A 20,678-nucleotide genomic window follows, 5' to 3' on the forward strand; every position below is an offset into this window, starting at 1 on the left:
CAACATAGAATACTTCCCTTGGCTTGAATTAAGTAAAGCAGTGATGACAGTGCCAGTTTCTGTGGCTGATAAATGAATATCAATCCTGAGCTTATTTCCTTCTCCTGTTCTTTCTGTCATTTGGTGACATGCTTCTGAAGTCTCAAAGTTTGAGATAAAGAGAAATAGGCAATATATTTTCTTATTACCAGTTTACATGTTTTCTGTGACTACTCTGAATTTTGCACTCTTCAAGAGAAACTAGCTAAACAAATTCACTATTTGGACATTCTATAGTCATTTTCAATTGATGATGGGCTTACTATTGATGATGTGAAATTCGTGTGCAAGTGGCATACCATTTCTGAAGAGAGTATAAAAGTAGTCCTGTGAAAAACTATAGACTTGATTATATTTATTGATGTTATTTGTTTCAGAGCCAAAGCAGCAAAATTCAGTCCTGTAATTAATATTATACTATTCTATGTGTTTAAAAATTAGGAATAGTAAGTAATAAGTATAATAAAGTTCTTACAAGTGTCAATGCCTTATTGCTAAATGTGGAATTTTTGCATCTATTTATAGGAACAAAGTTATTAGCTAAAATAATTATGAACTAAAGTGAAGAAAGTGTTAAGAATACCTGCAGAGAAACCTGTAAAGAAGCAGACAAAGCACAGACACACGCACAGTATAGAAGCAGGCAGATAAGTGGCAGCTCCTCCCTAACACCATGTTTATTAACTCAATAAAGGTTACATATTACCCATTACAATGACTACATTCTAACTAGTATTCCTTTAATCCTGAGTGCTAGCTAACTGAGAGAAGATCCAGGTTAATACAAACACAGAGCCTCTTTCCTCCAAGGACATTACCATGGAAAGCAGGTAGTGCACCTGCATAGTTATCCTAATAGCTTTAAGGGGAAACTGCTGGGAATTCCAAGCCTGAGAAACAGGGTTTCCTTGTGAAGAACATTGCTATAGTAGCCAGGCATCCTATGCTTTTACACAGGAGTTTCCCAGTAGCCAGGAATTCTGTGTCTTTGCAGAGAAAATTCCTAGTTACCAAGCATGTCACAATCTCAAAGCTTGTCAGAGACCCCAATCCCAAACACAGAACTCCCACAAGAAAGCTATATGAGCACTTTTAGAGTCTTCAACAGCCTGGTGTGTCAAAGCAAATTCTATTTTTTAACCAAAAGAAAAAAAAATCAAAGCTACGTTCTTCCCTGTGCTACCCAAATTGAGCCATATGTGTTATCTAGTTTTGTTTAATATGAAGCTGATATTAAAATACTACAAAGAATACTTCAATGTCTATAGAAAGGAAAATGATTTAATAATTTTGATATATGTAGTTGTAGTATATATAATTGTTTAATATATGCAGTTGTTTTATTTATTTATTTTAGGAAAGATGATGTTATATACAGAAGTTTTAGTTAACTTTTTCATCACTGATGACAAAATTTGACAAGAACAACATAAAGGAGGAAAATTTTATTTGGAGCTCAGTTCAGAGGTTTAGTCAACAGATAACTGATTCTGTTGCTCTGGGCCTGAAGCAAGGCAGATCATCACAGAAGAGTGTGGAGGAAGAAAGAGGTCAGAACATGGCAAGGAGGAAGCAGAGAGAGTGAGCTTCCCTCGCCTCAGAGAAAATATAAAACCCAAAGGTTTGCCCCAGGGGCCTTTCTCTTCCAGCTACCTGCTTTCAGTCATATTATCATTGAGTTGGTCCATATCAGTGTATTTATGTACTGATTAGGTTAAGGCTCTCAAAACCCAATCATTTTACCTGTAAACTTCCTTGTATTGTTTCACACCTGAGCTTTTGGAGGATACCTCATATCTAACCCATAACATAGAATCTAGGAACTAGTAGCATAATGTGAGATTCTGCACTGCCCTTACCAACTTTTAGACACTTGATTCAGGCTCCATAACAATTAAAGTCTACTTGTTATAGAAACAATAGTAACAATCATATGTACTGAGTATAAAACCAAGAAGTAGGGATTTGTGCTACTTTCTCACAGTTGTCTAGAAAACCCACTTGGAACCAACATTCGGCTCCTTAGCTTCTTCATGGCTTCCTTTACATCTTTATTCCTCAGAGTGTAAATCATGGGATTAAGGAAAGGAGTGAAGACGGTAAAAAAAACAGAGATAAATTTATCAATTGGAAAGCTTTCAAAGGGCCAGATATAGATAAAGATTAATGGACCAAAGAACAGAACCACAACAGTAATGTGGGCTGACAGGGTGGAAAGTGCCTTGGACATCCCACCAGAGGCTTGGTGATGAACAGTAGCAAGAATGACAGTGTAAGAAATGAGTAAAAGGAGGAAACAGATAAGTGAGAGCAGACCACTGTTGGTGAGTACGAGGATCTCCAAAACATAGGTGTCTAAGCAGGCAAGTTTAATCACTAGGGGAAGGTCGCAGAAAAAATTGTCTACCTTATTGGGTCCACAGAAGGGAAGATCAACTGTGAATGCCAGGTGACTGGCTGAGTGCAGGATGCCAATGGCCCAAGAGACTCCCACCAGAATAGTGCAGACCCTTCGGCTCATGATGGCCAGGTAGTGCAGAGGTCTGCATATAGCAATATATCTATCATAAGCCATGGCAACAAGAAGCACCATTTCACTGCCCCCAAAAACATGCAAGAAAAATATTTGTGACATGCATCCCTGGAAAGTGATGGTCTTACGTTCACTGAGGAAGTCTGCAATCATCTTGGGAGTAGCAAATGTAGCCTGACACACATCGATGAAGGAGAGATTGCTGAGAAGAAAGTACATTGGAGAATGTAAGCGAGAGTCTGTAATTACTGTGAGGATGATAAGGATGTTTCCCAACACTGCAGCCCCATAAAATACAGAGAAGACTATAAAAAGGACAAGTTGGAGTTCCTGAGAGCTGGACAGGCCCAACAAAATGAATTCAGTAACCACTGACTTATTGCTCCATCCATTAACTGAGTCTGGTTTGTTGGAGTTATCTAGAAGAAAAAAAAAAACAATAATTATTAAGGATAAGCCTCTTGCTACTTATCAAGTGAAATAGAAGATTTGATTCTAATAAATATAAAAATAATATTCTGAGCCTAAAAGACACTATGTATTCACATTATTGTTAGAAATTGATATTTTATATGAATTATTCTTTGTTTTTTCATTATGGATTGGAATGAGAGACAGATAGGTAGCCAGAGGTATCTAGCAAATAAGTCTATAGGGAAGTAGGGAAGTTGAGATTTGTAAGTATTCTGTTTTTGTAAAAATGTACAAAACTCTTAACATCACTTTGAAAGTCACACTTACTTTACTTACACATTCAGATTATGAATAGTTGAAAATAAGTCTAGTGCCTTCTATAAAGTCTTGGAGAAAGAGAAAATCTTGGCTAAGTATAAGGAGATGGAAGTCATCCCAGTTACTTCAGTAAATGTTATCGGAGAAAAGAATTGAATGTAGCCATGTATTTGAGCATCTGCAATAATAAGATCAGGAAGAAATTTTAATTTTTAACAAGTTAAATTGGTGTGAGAGACAACATTCACCTTTCTGTGTTAAAATATTTTGAAGTTTACAATAGTGAGTTAGACAATTTAGTATACATTATTTTTAATCAAAAATGGTTGCTTTAGTATCACAATCATATCTTTTTGGATCTCAAAATGATTTACATTTTGTGTAAGTTGAATTTAATATTCTTTAATTGATCAGATATATGCTCCTCAAAAATAGGACCAAATGCAATTTTAGTGACTATGACATATTTGCTAATTAAATTTAATTTAAATTACTTTGCTAATGATTTTATGAGATAATCTATATGTAATGTTATTTCAATAACAAAATTGCTTCCCCAAACTTATTGAATAGTATCACTGATGTAATTAATTTATTCAATTTGAACCATGCACTCTTAAAAACTCTGAGACAAAGCAAGGACAAAAAAAAAAGAAACAGAAAACTATCACATCTTTATATAGCTTATATTTTAATAACAGCACTGGCAGAGAACGTTAAAAATAAATAAGTAAAATAGTATTATATCAATTAATGATAAGCACTATGGAAACAATCAAGGAGAACAAATGAATATGGACTATACCCAGATGGTCAGAAAACACCTCATTAAGATGTCACACTTCAGACCAAGGACAATGTGATATGAGCCTTTAAGAAATCTACTGCAGACAAAGAGAGAAGAAAGCATGTTCAATAATTCATCTATGTGAAATTGGCAGTATTTTGGAAGACTATTATAAATGAATTAAATGGAAATTTAACTTTTAACCTTACTATAAACTGAATGGAAAAATTGAGCTTTTGAAAAATATTCTTCCTCATAGGCTTAAATATGTTTATAATTTTAAGAAGCTATAAATATAGTTTTGAAATGAAAAAGCACCCTAAAATCTAGACTGCCAGTTTTTAAGAAAGAAATGTAGGTATAAGATTGCTTTCCAAATTTTGTATACCCCCCACCACCACATACAAACATATAGATATGTACATATATATGTATGTATCAATATATACAATTTGAAAACAATTTTATATTTTCATATAAATGCATAATGTTATTCTTACCATTTAAAATAAAATTGAAACAATCTGTTATCCAGGAAATGTCTTTTGAAATTAAATTTTATGACTAGATATCAGAAGTGGGAAAGAGCTACCTGTCGAAGTTTAGAGTCATACTTGACAGTTAATTGGTATAGATTATTAATTCATTTAAATATTGAGACCATGAAAATTATAAAAATCAATTAAGATTTTGGTATTATAGTATCAATTGTACCCTCTAAAATATTTCCCTGTACTGAAGTTTTGTGTATGTAATGCCTAATAATAATTGGCAAAATAATATATGTATTAAACCAAAATTTTCTGATATAAAACTATTCTACTTTGTCTACAATTATTATAATTTAATTGACTTCCATTAGTTCTACAAGTGTAGGTAGGTTTCTCTAAAACCACTCCAAATGTATTTGTTTTCATAGTAAGCAATAATTATGTTTGTTATTCACATTTGCATTATCATCCAACATGGAAAGACTTTGAAAATTTCCACAAGATGCCATTATATATTCAGATGAGAAGATCTGAGTCTGCCAAGCATGGTTGCACACACCTGTAATCTCAGGCACTGGGGAAGTTTAGTGGGGAAGGTCACAATTTCCAAGAAGAGCCTCAGCAACTTCGTGAGACCCTGTCTCAAAATAAAATTAAATAAGGACAGAAGTTGTAGCTTAGTGGTGAGGCTCCCTGGGTTCAATTCACAGTATCCCACTCTCCCAAAAAGGAAGATCTTATTTGAACACCTAGCTTCATTTACTTTTTGTGATCATGTTTGTTCATTCATTCTAATTTATTGACATCTGTGTACTTAAGCACCAGGTCATCAGTAGGAGATATAACAGAGATATAATGATGATTGAAACAGATGGGATTCATAACCTCATGAAATTAACCACATTTCTCTGCAATTTTAATTCCTTGTTTGTGAAAGCATGCATTTGAAAGAGCTGTGTAAACTGTAAAATGATAAATACTAGTTATGTTCATATAGTACTCTAGTTGAAAATTACATAATAAAGTATTATTTTCAAACATGCAAAGCTAATCTGAGTGGGAAAACATCCAATTTGGAGAATATTAATGATCTATGAGATTTTTAAAAAATATTCAAATGTAATATTATGATGAAATTATTTTTCTTTAATAAATCTATAATTTATTGAAACAACAGAAAGCAAATCTGACAAAAAAAGAGAAGTAGATGCTGAAGAGAGGCCTTGTGGAGCTCTTCACAGTTCTCTCTGTATTCACCTGTTGTTACCTCCTGTCATTAGAATTCTTTAAACTGAAAAAGACAAAAAGAAAGTGTAGTAAATTGAAGTCCGAATTATATTCCAAATGGCTATCACCATGAAAGAAAGGAGGACCTTCTTTGATGCTTCATTATCAAATGTACTTCAGATTTCAAGTGCAGAGTTAAACAGTGTCCTGTCTTAGATATCAGAGTAACTTAGGATAATCTTCCTTTGGTCACTGACTTCGGAAAGTAGTTGCAGGTCTCTATGTAAGCTAGATATAAACTGAATGTGAAACCACCAGCCTTCCATTTAAAGAATTGTGACATTCAAATGTAATACTTTCTGGACTCAAAAATTAGCTTGGCTAATGAGGAGGTTCAATGAAAAGTATTCAAGTCAAGCGGAAAGAAAGTAATCTAATTGTGTAAGCTTCTCCTTTGCGCCAAATTCTAGGTTGTTCAGCTCAGATGGACAAATGCAATGATTGAAAGGTCTTGGTGATAGCGATGTATGTCAGACATGAAAAGAGTCAATGCAAGACATAGAAGAAAGCAAAGACATTTTGGTCATGAATATAACCATATTTATAGGAGGAAATTTTTTTCTTGTTGTTAAATGAAAGTAGATAGAAGCCTTCAGGTATAAGTTAATTGTCTTGCAGTGATAAAGGGTTAATGATTACATAAATTATGTGTATTTTTAATGCAAGATAATACAAAGTAATAGAAGCTAGAAAATGTCCTCAATGAGAAAAAGTCAAATTAAAGCATTCTATATTTATTAAATGTTGGAAGAAAAGAGCCTCTGCTAATTGGAATTATAACTGCCAGTATTTTGTTAGTCAACTACATTCAAAGCACTGTGCTAAACACTTCATGTATTATCTTATTTATCTTACAATCCTATACAGAAGGTATTATTATCAGCTTAACTTTTCAGTAGAAGAAGCCATATCTTAGCAGCATAGTTAGTGTCACAGGGCACACTGCTAGTCAAAGGGGGTTTGCATAATCAACTAATCATGTATTTCACCACTATGTATTGTTAACTAAAAACTTCTTGACTGTGAACTTGTGTCCTAGGAAGTCTACCTGGGCCTGCTGTTTTATCCCATTCTATTCTCTACCATCATCTCTATTTTTTCTGAACCATATATCAACACTTTCCCCTTATCTACCTACCTCAGTGCATCATTTTGGTTAACATAAACAATAATTAAACATAGTTTGATATTTTGTTTCAGATTTCATAATCTCATATACAAGTCCAAGTTTACATGCTAAGAACCAAGGTTATTTTGACTCTAGTAATAACTTCAGCCCAGAACCCCTTTTAACTCTCTGAATGGTAACAACTGTATTTTGTCTTTCAATGTGATTATATGCTACATACCAGTTTTTAGATATGCCCCAGGGTAACAATAAGCAGGAAAAGCTTCTGAAACATTTTTCTTACATGAGTCACAAACACAAGTACCCATAAACAAATATTTAAATACTATGCCACACCCCCAAAATCTCAGACAACCAATCCCATGGATTACAACAGACAATTAAAGAACTTTCTTTGTGAAGTTAAGTAATCTTGCTATGGGAGTTATTAACATCATTTGGGTTGTTTTTTTCCAAAAACAAGAGGATGAGAATTTTGAAACTGTTCACCTATAATTGCAAGAGAAGACATATATCACAAGGGAGAAATGTAGTGGCCCAGAAGTGTACATCATTTACCTCATTTAACAATCTGCCTCCCTCCTTCACTATCAACCCACGTGTCCAGAGACTAAAGGAATCTAATCAGAAGTATAAATATGGAGTAGACTTTTTTAAAAAAAACAGAATTTTATTTTCTCTATTCCTTTACTTAATTTTTTTCTTTCATGGAGGCATATATGATAATAGTTTTCAAACTCCATACATCACAGTATTCTACCTCTAAAACTCCAATATTTTAATTGTCATTACTCAGTATACAACAGAATCAGAAAGAAAGCTTCCTTTGTCCTAAGGAGGTAGAAAACTCAGATATAGGCATAGCCTACCTCTGGAAATTGTGGAAAGATACATTATCAGAGCTGTAGAAGGACTTCAGAGCTCTGCAGAGAAGAGTACTGACATGGAAAATACAAAGCTGAGATACAGCGAGAGTGAGTGCTCAGGAAATTGGATGAACCTCATAGAGGAGCAAGGCCTGTCGAGGTTCCAGACCAACTTTCTTCCTGAATCTTCTGTGAAATGTTTCCAGACATCCTAATTCTTCTTTTCCAAACCTAGCCCTCTTTAGTAGGCCCTGTTCCAGACAATGGTTTTCTGTTTACCTAGAGATTTCAGCCAGGAACATCAATCCTTCCACCCAAACCTGCTGTTAATTGTCTTGCAGTGATATGGGGTTAACAATTACATAAATTATATGTATTTTTGATGCAAGATAATATGAAGTAATAGAAACTAGAAAAGGTCCTCAATGAGAAAAAAATGAAATTAAAGCATTTTAATTCCTGCAAAAATTCCTAATTCATCAAATCCTTTCATTGTATTGTCTAAACCATTGGGATCTTTCTCCTTATATATTTCAAAGGCCTTCTAATCATCTCTAATTATCTCAATCTTCTGCCACTGACTTTCTGTCCAATTGATGCATCTAATAATCTTCAAAGTGAAATAAATCAGAACAAGTCCAACAGCTCAATAGTGATGAACACGGCCCCATACTCCAGTCTCCTCCTGAAACTTGCCATTTTCATTGCATTCAGTTGCTCTGCTCTCACTGAATTCCAGCTTTTCTTTCCTGGAAACCACTGCTGTGCACTTCGGGGAGTTTATCCTCCTCTTTTCTCTACCTGAATACTTTTTCCTCTGGCTCCTCATATGCTCCCTTTCTGATTTTTCAGGAACATGATGAGATGTTCATTACACACAGAGGGTTTTGGTGTTTATTTTTTTAATGGTTTCCATTGTGACATTTACATGTATACATACAAAGTACTTTGATTATTTACTCCCTTCCTATTATCCTTTCTTACCTACCCTCTCCCAGATTCTTAGCCTCCTTATTCTTTCTTAATAGTCCCCTTCTACTTTTTTACTGTCTTTTTCCCTCTTGATTTCACATGTGAGAGAAAATGTGATATTGCCTTTTTCGCTTTATATGATGTTCTCCAGTTCCATCCATTTCCCAGCAGGAGACATGATTTAATTCTTATTCATGGCTGAATAATACTCAATTGTAAATATACGCCAAATTTTCTTTATTCATTCATCTATTGATGGGGAACTGCCTGATTTCAAATCTTAGTTATTGTGAACATTGCCTCAATCAGCATGGGTGTGCAGGTATCACTTTTGTATGCTGATTTCATTTCCTTTGGATAGATGCCAGCAGTGAAATAACTGTATTATATAGCATCTCTATATTAGTTTTTGGAAGAACCTCCATATTTTTCTCTATAGAGTACTAATTTACATTACCACCAAAAGTGAATAAGAATTTTTTTTCCCACATGATCACCAACATTTATTATTTTTATGTTTATAATAACCATTGTAACTAGAATGCTGTGTCATCTCTGTGGTTCTGACTTGCATTTCCTTGATGGCACATATTTTCTTTTAAGTTTGAAGTAATTGGTATCACATTTAAGAAACCATTGCCTATACAAAGTCTGTGAAAACATTCTCCAATATCTTCCAAGAGCTTTATTTTTTCCAACTTACATAAAGTAAATATTATTTTAAATTAATTTAATGAATTGCATGCAGTTAGAACCACATTGTTAATTTAATGTAGAAATGAAATTGATCACACACCATAATTTTATCCCTTCTTTGCAAAAATCTGGTGACTCTGTGTGCTTTTTGTTGCCAGAATCTCTAGTAAGTTACATTAGCATATTTCTATTTTCTTAACCAATGCCAAAAAATCTTAATATTTAATCTTAACATTAGAAATTTTGGAAAAATGATAATATATGTTTTCCTTCAAGATTTCCTTGGATAGTCTGTCTTTTTGCATTTTTATGTAGGTGTTAACAACAATTTGCTTAAGGTAGTATGAGGATTTTGATTGAGATTGCATTGTCTATTGACCGATTTAGGAAAAAATAGTCATTATTAAGTAACATTATTAAACGCACTAATTTTAATAGTTTACAATATTTTATATATATATATATATATATATATATATATATATATATATATACATTGTACTTTCTAATATTATCTAGTTTTATATATTCTATTTCTATTTTTGCCTCATGAAATACCCTAGAATCTTCAGCACACTGAATAGGAATGGAGGAAACAGTGTATCCTTGTCTCATTCTCAGTCATGGGACATATTTTCATGGTAATATTAATGAAGGCTATTTGTAGATATTTTACATCAGCCTTCAAATAAGGCTAGTCTTTATCTGAAAAGGTTCTCCTTTTCCTCTGCCAACAAGTAGAGCAGCCAAAAGCTACAATACAACTTGCTATATATAAGTTAATTTTCATTTTGGCAAGAGTACGTGTACCCTGGTTTTCTCCCCTCATGTAGGGTACAGGCTTCCATATATTTTTAAGGAGAGTTTATGTATTCACATGGCCTCTCACACTGGCGAATCCAAAAAAAAAAAAAAAAAAAAAAAAAAAAAAATTCTGTCCCTGAAGTCTCATGAGTTCTAAATGTTAACTCTGTATTTCCAAGAAACCATCAAATCTCCTTAGTTTGGTGCCTGAGAAAATTTGCCATGCAGAGCCCAGATCTGCCATGGAAACAATCAACAAATGCCCCCAAGAGAAAAGCACAGGCTGCCAGCTCACCAAGCCAAGGTCCTTAACTATGGGGAAACAAGACCCATGCTTTCCATCTTGCTTCCATAATAATCCTATGTCTTTCAGTAGGTGCTTATGACATCTTGTTTGTCTTTTTTTTTCCAGAACCATAGCCCTATCATAAGCCTTATTATCCTAAATGGAAGAATAAATATCATTTTGATACTAAACCTGTATCTTCATGAATCTATAATTATTTTTAAGGTCAATAAGTATCTTTGTTTACAATTTCCTCATCAAAATTTATTCATTTTGTCATATTATCCATAGTGTGTAATTTCCAACTAAGAAATAAAGAATTTGTGATAAATTTATTTGGATCCAGTTTTTTTATAATCTGAAGTATTACAAGATTAATGCATAAAATTTATTTTTATGTCCTTTTATTTATATACTATCAAGATCTATGTATTTAAAGTGGATTACTAGTTGACAATATATAGCTGAGCAATGCTCTTTTAGCCAGTCAAGTAATCTCTGTTTTAACTGGTGTATTTACTCTTTCCACTTAATAGGATATTCAGTCTATCTGGGTTTGAAACTACCTTCTTGATCTTCATGTTTTATTTGTCTCATTTGTTTTTTGTTTCTCCTGTGGACTGGGTTGTTGTTAAATAACTATTTAAATTCTAATCTTGGCTTTTTAGTTATCTTTGGTTTTTATTTGCTTGTATGTTTAGTAGTTGTCCTGTGGTTTGCAAAGTGCAACTTTAACTTTTAATACTCTACACATAATAGTATAAATAATCATTTTAATATTTATATTATATATTAATATGTTATACATAATAATCATTATATTATTAAAAAATACAAAATGGTGTAGTCTATAATATATGAAATAATAATCTATAAAATAATAATCTGTATGTCATTATTAATATGATTATTGATTATATATCATATATTATGCCATTATTACTAGCAGATTACATTTATATCATATGATTATTAAATAATCATATATATTATTAAAATATTACATTAATAATATATGATAGTATATATTAATAAATGGTAATATATATTGGGTACATATATACGTATTATGTAATAATATGTTATATTTTAAAACCATTGTAATGCATAATATACAATGATTAGTACATTATTACATATTTCATTATATTATATTATTAAACATATAATATTATTTTATATAATATTTTATATTCTGTCACATAATATGGTGAGGTCCTTATAATGATACGTTTTTTTCTCCTCCTATTTTTCTATATTTTAAATATCTTTTATTTCTAAATGCATATGAACTTCATATTATGAAGCATGCAAGGAATAAAGATTTTATTTAAAAAATGAAGAGTACAAAAGTAGCAGGTAAACAATGTGTGTGTCCCCAGATCCAGAAGGCACAAGAATCAAGAGTACTGATGTCAAGAACAGGAGAAGATACAGGTCCCAGCTCATGGAGAGAAAATTTGCCCTTCATTAGTCTTTTTACTCTACCTGGATGTCTTCCTGCATTGGTGAGGACAGATTTTCCTCACCCTATCTACTGACTCACAGGTAATCTCTTCTGGAGACACCCTCACAGGCACAAATGTAATGTTTAGCCATCTCGATGGGCAACTTTCAACCCAGTCAAGGTGACACATAAAATCATAAGACTATCACAGGACTATTTCTTACCTCAGAACTTCAGAAAGAAGCAACTCTGCTAACACCATGCTATTATACTTCCAGCTTCCAGAATTATAGGATAATAAGTTTCTGTTTTTTTAAGCCACCCATTTTGTAGAAATTTGTTATGGCAGTCCTAGAAACCAATGTACTGCACAAATATTGAAATCCAAATTGATGCTAATAAACGAACATTGCAAAATTCTAACTTTAAAGCTATACATTTTAATACAATGGGAAGAGAAAACAGTCAGAGGGAGTGTGTACATGCATCATGAATGTAGTTCAGTTGATAGCAGAAATGGCAAAATCCTGTCTGCACAGAATTGATTACCCGTTTAGACGTCTACAGAACTACTTGTTCAAAAGTATGAGCACTACAACTATTTGTATAGTGTTTTCTACTCTGTTAGTGTTGTTTCAATTACATCTTCTTGCCTCTTGTAGTTCCTATGAAATAGTTATTAACTACTTAATCTTTTATATGACTGCAAAGAATCAAGCAGTGAAATAAATTTGTATAGTCAATGCCTCTCATGAGCAGGAAATAGGGAAAAAAACACTACCATCAATTTTATGACTGCTTTCATGTTTATTGTATATGCAAGAATATTTTCAGCACCATACAAAATATACAACAGAAAGTCAAGTTTAAAAGATCATTACCATATTTGGCATTGTATAAACGAAGTTGTCCAAAATTCCAAAGTTATAGTTTGATGGTTCAACAAAGCCTTTGTCTCTACACTAAAATTCTGCTTGCAATGACATTTAGCATACAGAGTTAATACCTATGCAAATAACCACTTAGAATATAAATAAAATATTGAGTTTGGAGTTATCACAATTGCAGGTTTTCTGGGTTTTAATAAACAGTTCCATTTTCCATTGTTAAAATGCACTTAATATGATCCAAATTCTTTTTTTAATGAAAATTTCAGTGGAAGAATAAAATAGGAAATTTGTTAGCTAAGAAATCAAACAATACTTGATAGATGCTTTTCATCTTTATTATTAGATGCACATCAATTTTATTTTCCTTCTATTTTCAAAGAAATATGTAAGAATAGATTTGGTTCTATATTGCAAATAATCAGTGTTACTTTGTGTATTTGTATGTTTTAGATACAAATGGAATTAACTTTTTATTTGAATTTATATATTTAACATTTGCCAAATTTGTAAATAACTTCAAATGTTTACAACATTCTGTGAATAATATAGAATTCCTTATAACCAATTTATCCTATAATAAAAACTAGTAGACAATTTATCCTATTATAAAAACAAGAGACGCACATGTTGGTAATAGCAACAACTACCTAGAAAATGTTTTATAATAAGTAGAAACATAAAAAATATTGTACAAGAAAACAAAAATTTTATGGTAATAAAGCAGTAAAGATATTATAAGTAACCAAATATAAGTAGATTATAAATAACCAAAATAGTCAATGTACAAGAAAAGTGAGCTTCTTATTGTAAAATAGGGCATTTTTTTCCTACCATAACAATATATGTGATAATGTTATAAATACACTGAAAAACCATGTCAGGAACTCAATTATTTTTGATTCTGAGGTATAAAAATATTTGTTTAATTGAAAAAAGTCACTAGTTTAGTAACATAAATACTTAATACATATTAGAATATCAAAATTCCTTACAAAATATTTTTAAAATGTTAGCAAATATTTTCAAGACAATTTATACTTGAGAATTATACACAATGAAAAAAATGGCTAAAATGATATATAAATAGAATCCGAAACTGGTTTTAAGTAGTCCTTGCATTTAAGACAAAAGGTCATTTCTATAACTCAATAACTCATAACACTAGCAAAGACAGTTGATATGGTGCTGGGATCCACAGGAAACTCATTCTAATTCAAGATCAGGCTCCCTCTTGGATCTTAGTTCTTCCAGGAGTTTACATGACGGTTTCTCAACTTCCTCATGGCTGATTTAACATCTTCATTCCTCAGGGAGTAGATGATGGGATTCAACAAGGGTGTACAAACAGTGTAGAAGATGGAAAGGAACTTATCCACTGAAAGTCTGCTAAAAGGCCATATGTAGAAATAAATACAAGGTCCAAAGAAAAGAATTACCACTGTGATGTGGGCAGTTAATGTAGAAAGGGCCTTAGATGACCCACTGGAGGACTGGTGCCGGACTGTGATCAAAATGACAATGTAGGAGATAATTAAAGCCAGAAAACAGCTCAACGATATCAGGCCACTGTTAGTCAGGGTCATAACTTCCATTCCATATGTATCCATGCAAGCCAGCTTGATCACCAGAGGAAGGTCACAAAAGAAGCTGTCTACCTCATTGGGACCACAGAATGGCAGGTCCACTGTAAAAACTAAATGGCTCACAGAATGAAGAATACCCACTGCCCAGGAAACAGACACAAAAATTATACATAGCCTCTGGTTCATAATTGTATTATAGTGCAGGGGCTTACAAATGGCTACAAATCTGTCATATGCCATAGCTACAAGCAACATCATCTCACTCCCAACAAAACTATGAAGAAGGAATATCTGGGCCATGCACCCCTCAAAGGAGATAGTCTTGCGCTCAACGAAAAAGTCCACAAGCATCTTGGGGGTGGCAAAGTTTGATTGGCAGATATCAATGAAAGAAAGGTTACTGAGCAGAAAGTACATAGGAGAGTTCAAGTTGGAGTCAGAGAAAATGACAATAATAATCATGACATTGCCTAATACTGATGTCACATAGATTGTAGAGAAGATGGCAAAAAAGAAAAGCTGAAGTTCCCAAGAATTAGAAAGTCCCTGAAGCACAAACTCAGACACTATTGATTCATTAGTGTGAGCCATGTATCCAGTCTATAGGTACCTAAAGAAAAGGAAATTAGGAAGATATCATTCTGATTGACATAATATACCTAGTCCCTAAACAAAATAAATATGGTAAACTTTAAAATTAATTTAATTTAATGAAATACACACAAAAGTATCAATGTACTAATATTTAATACTCATGATTGATATGGAAAGTTGGAGGAGTGTGAAAAAGAAAAAGAAGATATACATTTTACAAAATGAAATATCAAATCAGAATTTAAATATCAGTAATACCCTAATACCATAGATTTTAGTAAGATGAATAATATCTAAATTATAGGAAAAGTTTTAGCTCAAATAAAAATTATTAAAAATTTTGAAAGTTTGAATGTTTGAAATTTGCTAGTCAAAAATGAAGGGAAAGCCATTTCAGACAGATGAATAATAGGAATGAAGATAACAAGTGTGAAATACTTATTGTATGGAAGACAACCCATCAGCTGAATGGTCTGGCTATAGGAGAGGACATGCCATGAAGAAAAAAAAATTAAATTGTGACTCCATTTAACCTTCAATGCAAAACCAAATGGACTAGATTAAGGTTCCTGAAATTGAGAAAAATACAGTGCTTGACACTGTTTAAAGGAATTTAATAGAGATAAGTGCCATATTATGGGGAAAAAAGAGTCAATGGTGATGTTCAGGAAGTTTTTCTGAAGGTCCTTTTTAAAAAATAATCAAAATTCATGTTCTGTCACATAGTGACTAATTAATTACAAATGAACCAATGACCACCAATGTGTTTTCCGTCTCTTGTCTTATTCTTTTCTTTTTACATACATACTTGACAAAATTGAATTTTTCAAAACCTACAATGCCTTTCAGAAATAGTATTTTTGAAAATGACTCATGTAACTTTACATAGTACATTTTGAACACATAATAAATTCTCAAAAAAAAGAAAATCTAAGTAATGTGTAAATTGCCTTTTCATTTTTTTTTTAATGTTTAGGTTAACACATGTGATAACTCAGTCCTAGAAGAAAACCCTACAGTCTTCCTGAAGTGGTTCAGGAAACATTTTGACTTCCATTCTTGTATCCAACAGTAAACAGTTGATATTTATTGGTCCATATACTGATCAAAGCTCTGCATTTCATATTCTTCAGTGGTTTTCTGGGACCAAATTTCTTAGATATAACTAAAATAATAAATATTTAATTTTTTAAAAGCAAAAATTGTATCTGTCAACAGAAATAAGCCAATTTTAAAAATGTTTGAACTATTTATGAACCTTCATTATGAAATTTTAACCTTAATTACTTTTAATGTTGAAACACTAAATCCTACCCTTTCAGGGGCTTCCGTCTTGCTTTTGGTTATAACATCAAGTTTTATGAATAATTTATAAACTTAAGTTACATAAGTATACAAAGAGACTTATGAGGCATGAACTGACCTATGCACAAACTTCCATCATGAGAAAATGTGATTCTTACCTCCTTATAGAAAATTTGGGTCAATGCTGGAATATCTAATAATTGTCTTTATTATGGGAAAGAAGGAGGCAAAAAAGACTGAAAAGGAAATAATTTTCCCATTTCTAAGACTAACAAAAGTTTCAGAAGAGTCACTATTGTCAATTTAAAAAGGTAGTTTTTGATACCACAAAGGAAATGTTTATAACATCTAATCCACTCTGTAAACCTTGTTAAATATTATAATAATGTATTAGGATAACATTGCAATTTCATATGAGAGCTCAGAACCAGGTGATAAGCAAAGCATTATTCTTGTTACAGAATATGCAGATATATTTTGAAACTACTACTACTGATATATTATTATGCTTTGTAATAATAATGATAAATGATCGTAATTTCAGAAAAAGATAGTCCAGATAAGATTTTTTTTTATTTTGTGATAGGATTTAACATTTAAATGAATCATACAATATTTTGTACACACTTCTATTTCAGGAATTTTTAGAAATGTGTTCTATATAATAACAGTGATAACAAAAATAACTTCAATAGCACTTTCTATGTTTTAGGGACTCACTTAAGCATACTGTATGTATTTACACATTTAATATTCATATTAACATAGCAAAGTAGCTGCCATTCACATATATTTTACAGTTGAAGATACTAAGAAACAGACAAGATTAGACTAACAAATATTCTTATTTTTCACAATCAGTAAGTTGCATACTCAAAATAAGGACTTCTATGGTAGACTGAGAGAAACTTTTGAAGAAATGAAGCTAAATCTTACATGACAAAACAGTGGTCATTAAATCTGTTTCTAACCCCTGTAACAAAAAAAAAAAAAAGAAAGAAAGAAAGAAAAAAAAAACAGTTCCATTATCTTGTTCAGCTTTCTTTCAAAAATGTGAAGTGGCAATCTCCCTTGTGCATTTCAGGGTGGAGCATAACAGGCATTTATATGGAGGTTGAGGGGAGAGAGACAGAGGGAAAAAGAGAAAAAGAGGAGTGAGGGGAGAGGGGAAAGACAGGGAAGAAAGAGGAAGAACAATGAAACAAGCAAAAGGAAGAGAAGAAAGAAAAAAGAGATGAAGCATTATGTTTGTTTGTTAAAGTTAGTGATTATACATTTTTCAGAAACCATCTCTGAAATACTTTCTAAAATAACCAAATTTCCTACAAATCCCATCTTTCCAAATCCAATAAATGATAATGTTTGTCAGTCTTCATTTTTCAAAATATAAGAAACAACTACAAAATCCTCTCCACACTAATTTCTTATAATTTCTTAATTCAAGTAGAATAGATGAGGTGCAATATTATGTTTTATATTCTTATAATAATTAAGATAGTTTCCCACTAGTAAAGAAGAATACACTTGGCCAGGCACAACTACACACACCTGTAATCCCAGTGGCTCAGGAGGCTGAAGCAGGAGGATCCCAAGTTCAAAGTCAGTCTCTGCAATTAAGGCAATAAGTAACTCAGTGACACTCTCTCTCTAAATAAAATACAAAATAGGTATGGGGATGTGGCTCAGTGGTTGAGTGCCCCTGAGTTTAATCCCCAGTACCGCCCCCCCCCCCCAAAAAAAGAATACATTTGCCACTTACTAGCTGTTACTGAGATTAGGTAGAAAATAGACAATAGTTCTAAAGCCATTTCATTTCTAAAATTCTAAGTGCAGAGGCAGTTATGTTTTAGAAACAAAGTTTATGAAAGTCACTGAAATTTCCTTAGATTATTCAAAGTGCACCTAGAAATTTCTCCATTAATGAGTCATTCACTTTCTCATTGATGCTGTACCTCAGATATAGAAGTGTTTTTAGATCCCAGACAACATTATAAGAGAATTTCCCCATTCTTGGTTCAAGACTAAGTTAGGTAGACAAAAATTGATGTTACATTAGTATCAACTTCTAAAAGGTATCAAAAGAACTCAGAAACCATAAGTATGCATAATTTTTCTTCTCCTTATTTTAACTTAAAACACTTGATTTACTACAAGACTAGAAGCAAAGACAATAATGCATACACTGTAGATCCTTACTCTGCTTTGTGTAGCTATTCCTTTTTTACATTAAAGGCAAATTTTGAGAGTTGATAAATATTTGTAAGCAAATACGTATAAACTAATAGCCAAATGTTCTCTGAATAGAAAGCATTAAAAGGGGCTGAGAAGGAATAATAATGGCCATAACATACTACTTACCTGTGAAATCAGATTCTGATCCTGTTCCTATCAACACAACACAAAACCGGCACAGTAGGAGAGTCATATAGAAGGTGGAGACTGAGAACTTGCCCCTTCCGAATGGAGTTTCCAGTTTGCCTGATACAACAATAGTTTTTCCTTTGTTATCTTCTAGCTGCTGATTTGCATCTGGAAGAGAGTTTATCTATTATTTTTCTAGTCCCATAATATGTTCATAATGTATGTGCAGTACTTACACTTTAATGGTTTCTTTCACTTCTTTTTAATTTTTTTCCAAATATGGTTTCCCCAGTTTATTTGAAAGCTTTTCACTTTCTGCCATGGGTCTTCATACTGATAATACTCATACTAAAATCTTGACTCATGCATTTTAACTTGTACTGTGATTTGCAGCAGCAAGCCTCTTAGGGCCTGCCCTGAGGTTGAAAGGGCTTTGCTCCTCCAGCTCTGGGCTATATAATTACCATATCCTACCACAATGCAATATAAAGCCTTGTGTCCTCATTCCAGGAAATTGATTTCACTGGGGAAGTAAGAAATCACCCTTTAGAGATCTGGGTCACCCTGCAATGGGAGCAATTAAGTTTTGCAACTGATTTTTCCAGGAATGGAAAAGTTTCTTTTAGGAAGTTGTGGATACATACACACCCACATACATACCTAAAAGAAAAAGTTTACCTGATTTTAACTGACTCTCAGCAATTTTTCAACTACTAATTTTCTGTCAATAAGCAGTCACACAATCTTACAGATGATCACGTAGCCTCAAGGTATGTTCTTTCAACCACAAAGAACTCACACGTCACAATATATATATTGAATATATATATATTGAATATATTGAACAGTTCTACCACCTGTGGTTCACAAAGCAAAGCTATTTCTAGTTCAGCATGATTGTTCTTCAAGTATTTGAAGATGCTTTCATTTCTTCTCCATGACAAAGCTTCTGTTCCTCTTCCAAAATATCTCAATAGTCATTTCAACTTCATTTTATGTCAGTTTTCATGCCAGCTTGGAGCAAAGAAATTTTAAACATTGAGTTGAACAAATATAGTATCCACTTCATAAATGCTTTATTTTCTTCTATTTTTGAAGTGTGCCATAGATAACTTCCACTTTGGTGTTATGTAAATGAAACACTGTCATGTCTACATCCAGCCAACTCCTAGTTTTCATTATTATATTTGTTGTATTTCATGAGATGTTTTTAGATGCTGCTGGTTTTTCAATATTTCAAAATGCTTAAAAGTTACCTGTATTTGTTCAATCAGGAGATAGAACCAAAAATGGTAATTTGAACAAAGAACACTCAATATAAAGAATTTTTAGCTGGTAATAGGTTCTTAGCTACCAAGACATGGTAAAAGAACTCTAAAGAATACCTAAAGCTATTGGAAGAAATAAACTTGGCAGGGGATGTGATTCCCAAAGGTGAGTTTTACAACAGTTTGGAGAGGCGGTGGATGTAGTCCCCTGAGGTTCTCTGCATGGCCATGGACCAGAGTTGCTCTACAGATTATTTGGACAAAAATGTGGAGCAGGAAATTTAAGGCTGAGGCTGGCAACAAATTTGCTGGAGGGCAAATGCCATGAACATAAGCCACTGGCATATGCAGTATGGGAACCAGGAAAAAAGCAGCATCCACTGGGACAAGAAAAAGATGCCCCTTCCTACTGTGATATACATCCAGCATGTTTTCATGAACCTGGCAAAGTGGATAGGTTTACCAGGTCAAGCTTCCTTATCACAAAAGGTGGATTTGGTGTGAAGAGAGAAGGAGTTTATAAGAGCTTTTAGTCAAGAAACAAAGGCATCCTTCAACAAATGAATGGATAAAGAAAATTGTGGTGTGTACTCAGGCTTAAAATTTAA

At 32.7% G+C, this 20,678-nt stretch overlaps 2 protein-coding genes across 2 annotated transcripts; both read right to left on the bottom strand.

Annotated features, from left to right (window-relative positions):
* Positions 1–2,017: 2,017 nt before the first annotated feature.
* Positions 2,018–12,221, bottom strand: LOC143394663 (olfactory receptor 4K15-like). The gene is made up of 2 exons (XM_076849326.2): positions 12,197–12,221; positions 2,018–2,991 (listed from the first exon to the last, which is right to left on the bottom strand). Exons 1-2 carry the CDS (start codon positions 12,219–12,221, stop codon positions 2,018–2,020), a joined length of 999 nt encoding a protein of 332 aa, XP_076705441.2.
* Positions 12,222–14,197: 1,976 nt separating this feature from the next.
* Positions 14,198–15,133, bottom strand: LOC143393891 (olfactory receptor 4K1). Its single transcript, XM_076848386.2, has one exon. It carries the CDS (start codon positions 15,131–15,133, stop codon positions 14,198–14,200), a length of 936 nt encoding a protein of 311 aa, XP_076704501.2.
* Positions 15,134–20,678: the final 5,545 nt, after the last annotated feature.

The sequence above is a fragment of the Callospermophilus lateralis genome, chromosome 3, assembly GCF_048772815.1.
Source record: "Callospermophilus lateralis isolate mCalLat2 chromosome 3, mCalLat2.hap1, whole genome shotgun sequence".
Taxonomy (NCBI): domain Eukaryota; kingdom Metazoa; phylum Chordata; class Mammalia; order Rodentia; family Sciuridae; genus Callospermophilus; species Callospermophilus lateralis.

Excerpts from the sequence above, each read along its gene's own strand:
- LOC143394663 (XM_076849326.2), bottom strand. The coding sequence starts at position 12,221 with ATGGCTAAACATTACATTTGTGCCT. Across the intron at positions 2,992-12,196 it reads TAAACATTACATTTGTGCCT|ATAACTCCAACAAACCAGAC; the intron begins GTGAGGGTGTCT and ends TTTTTCTTCTAG.
- LOC143393891 (XM_076848386.2), bottom strand. The coding sequence starts at position 15,133 with ATGGCTCACACTAATGAATCAATAGTGTCTGAGTTTGTGCTTCAGGGA.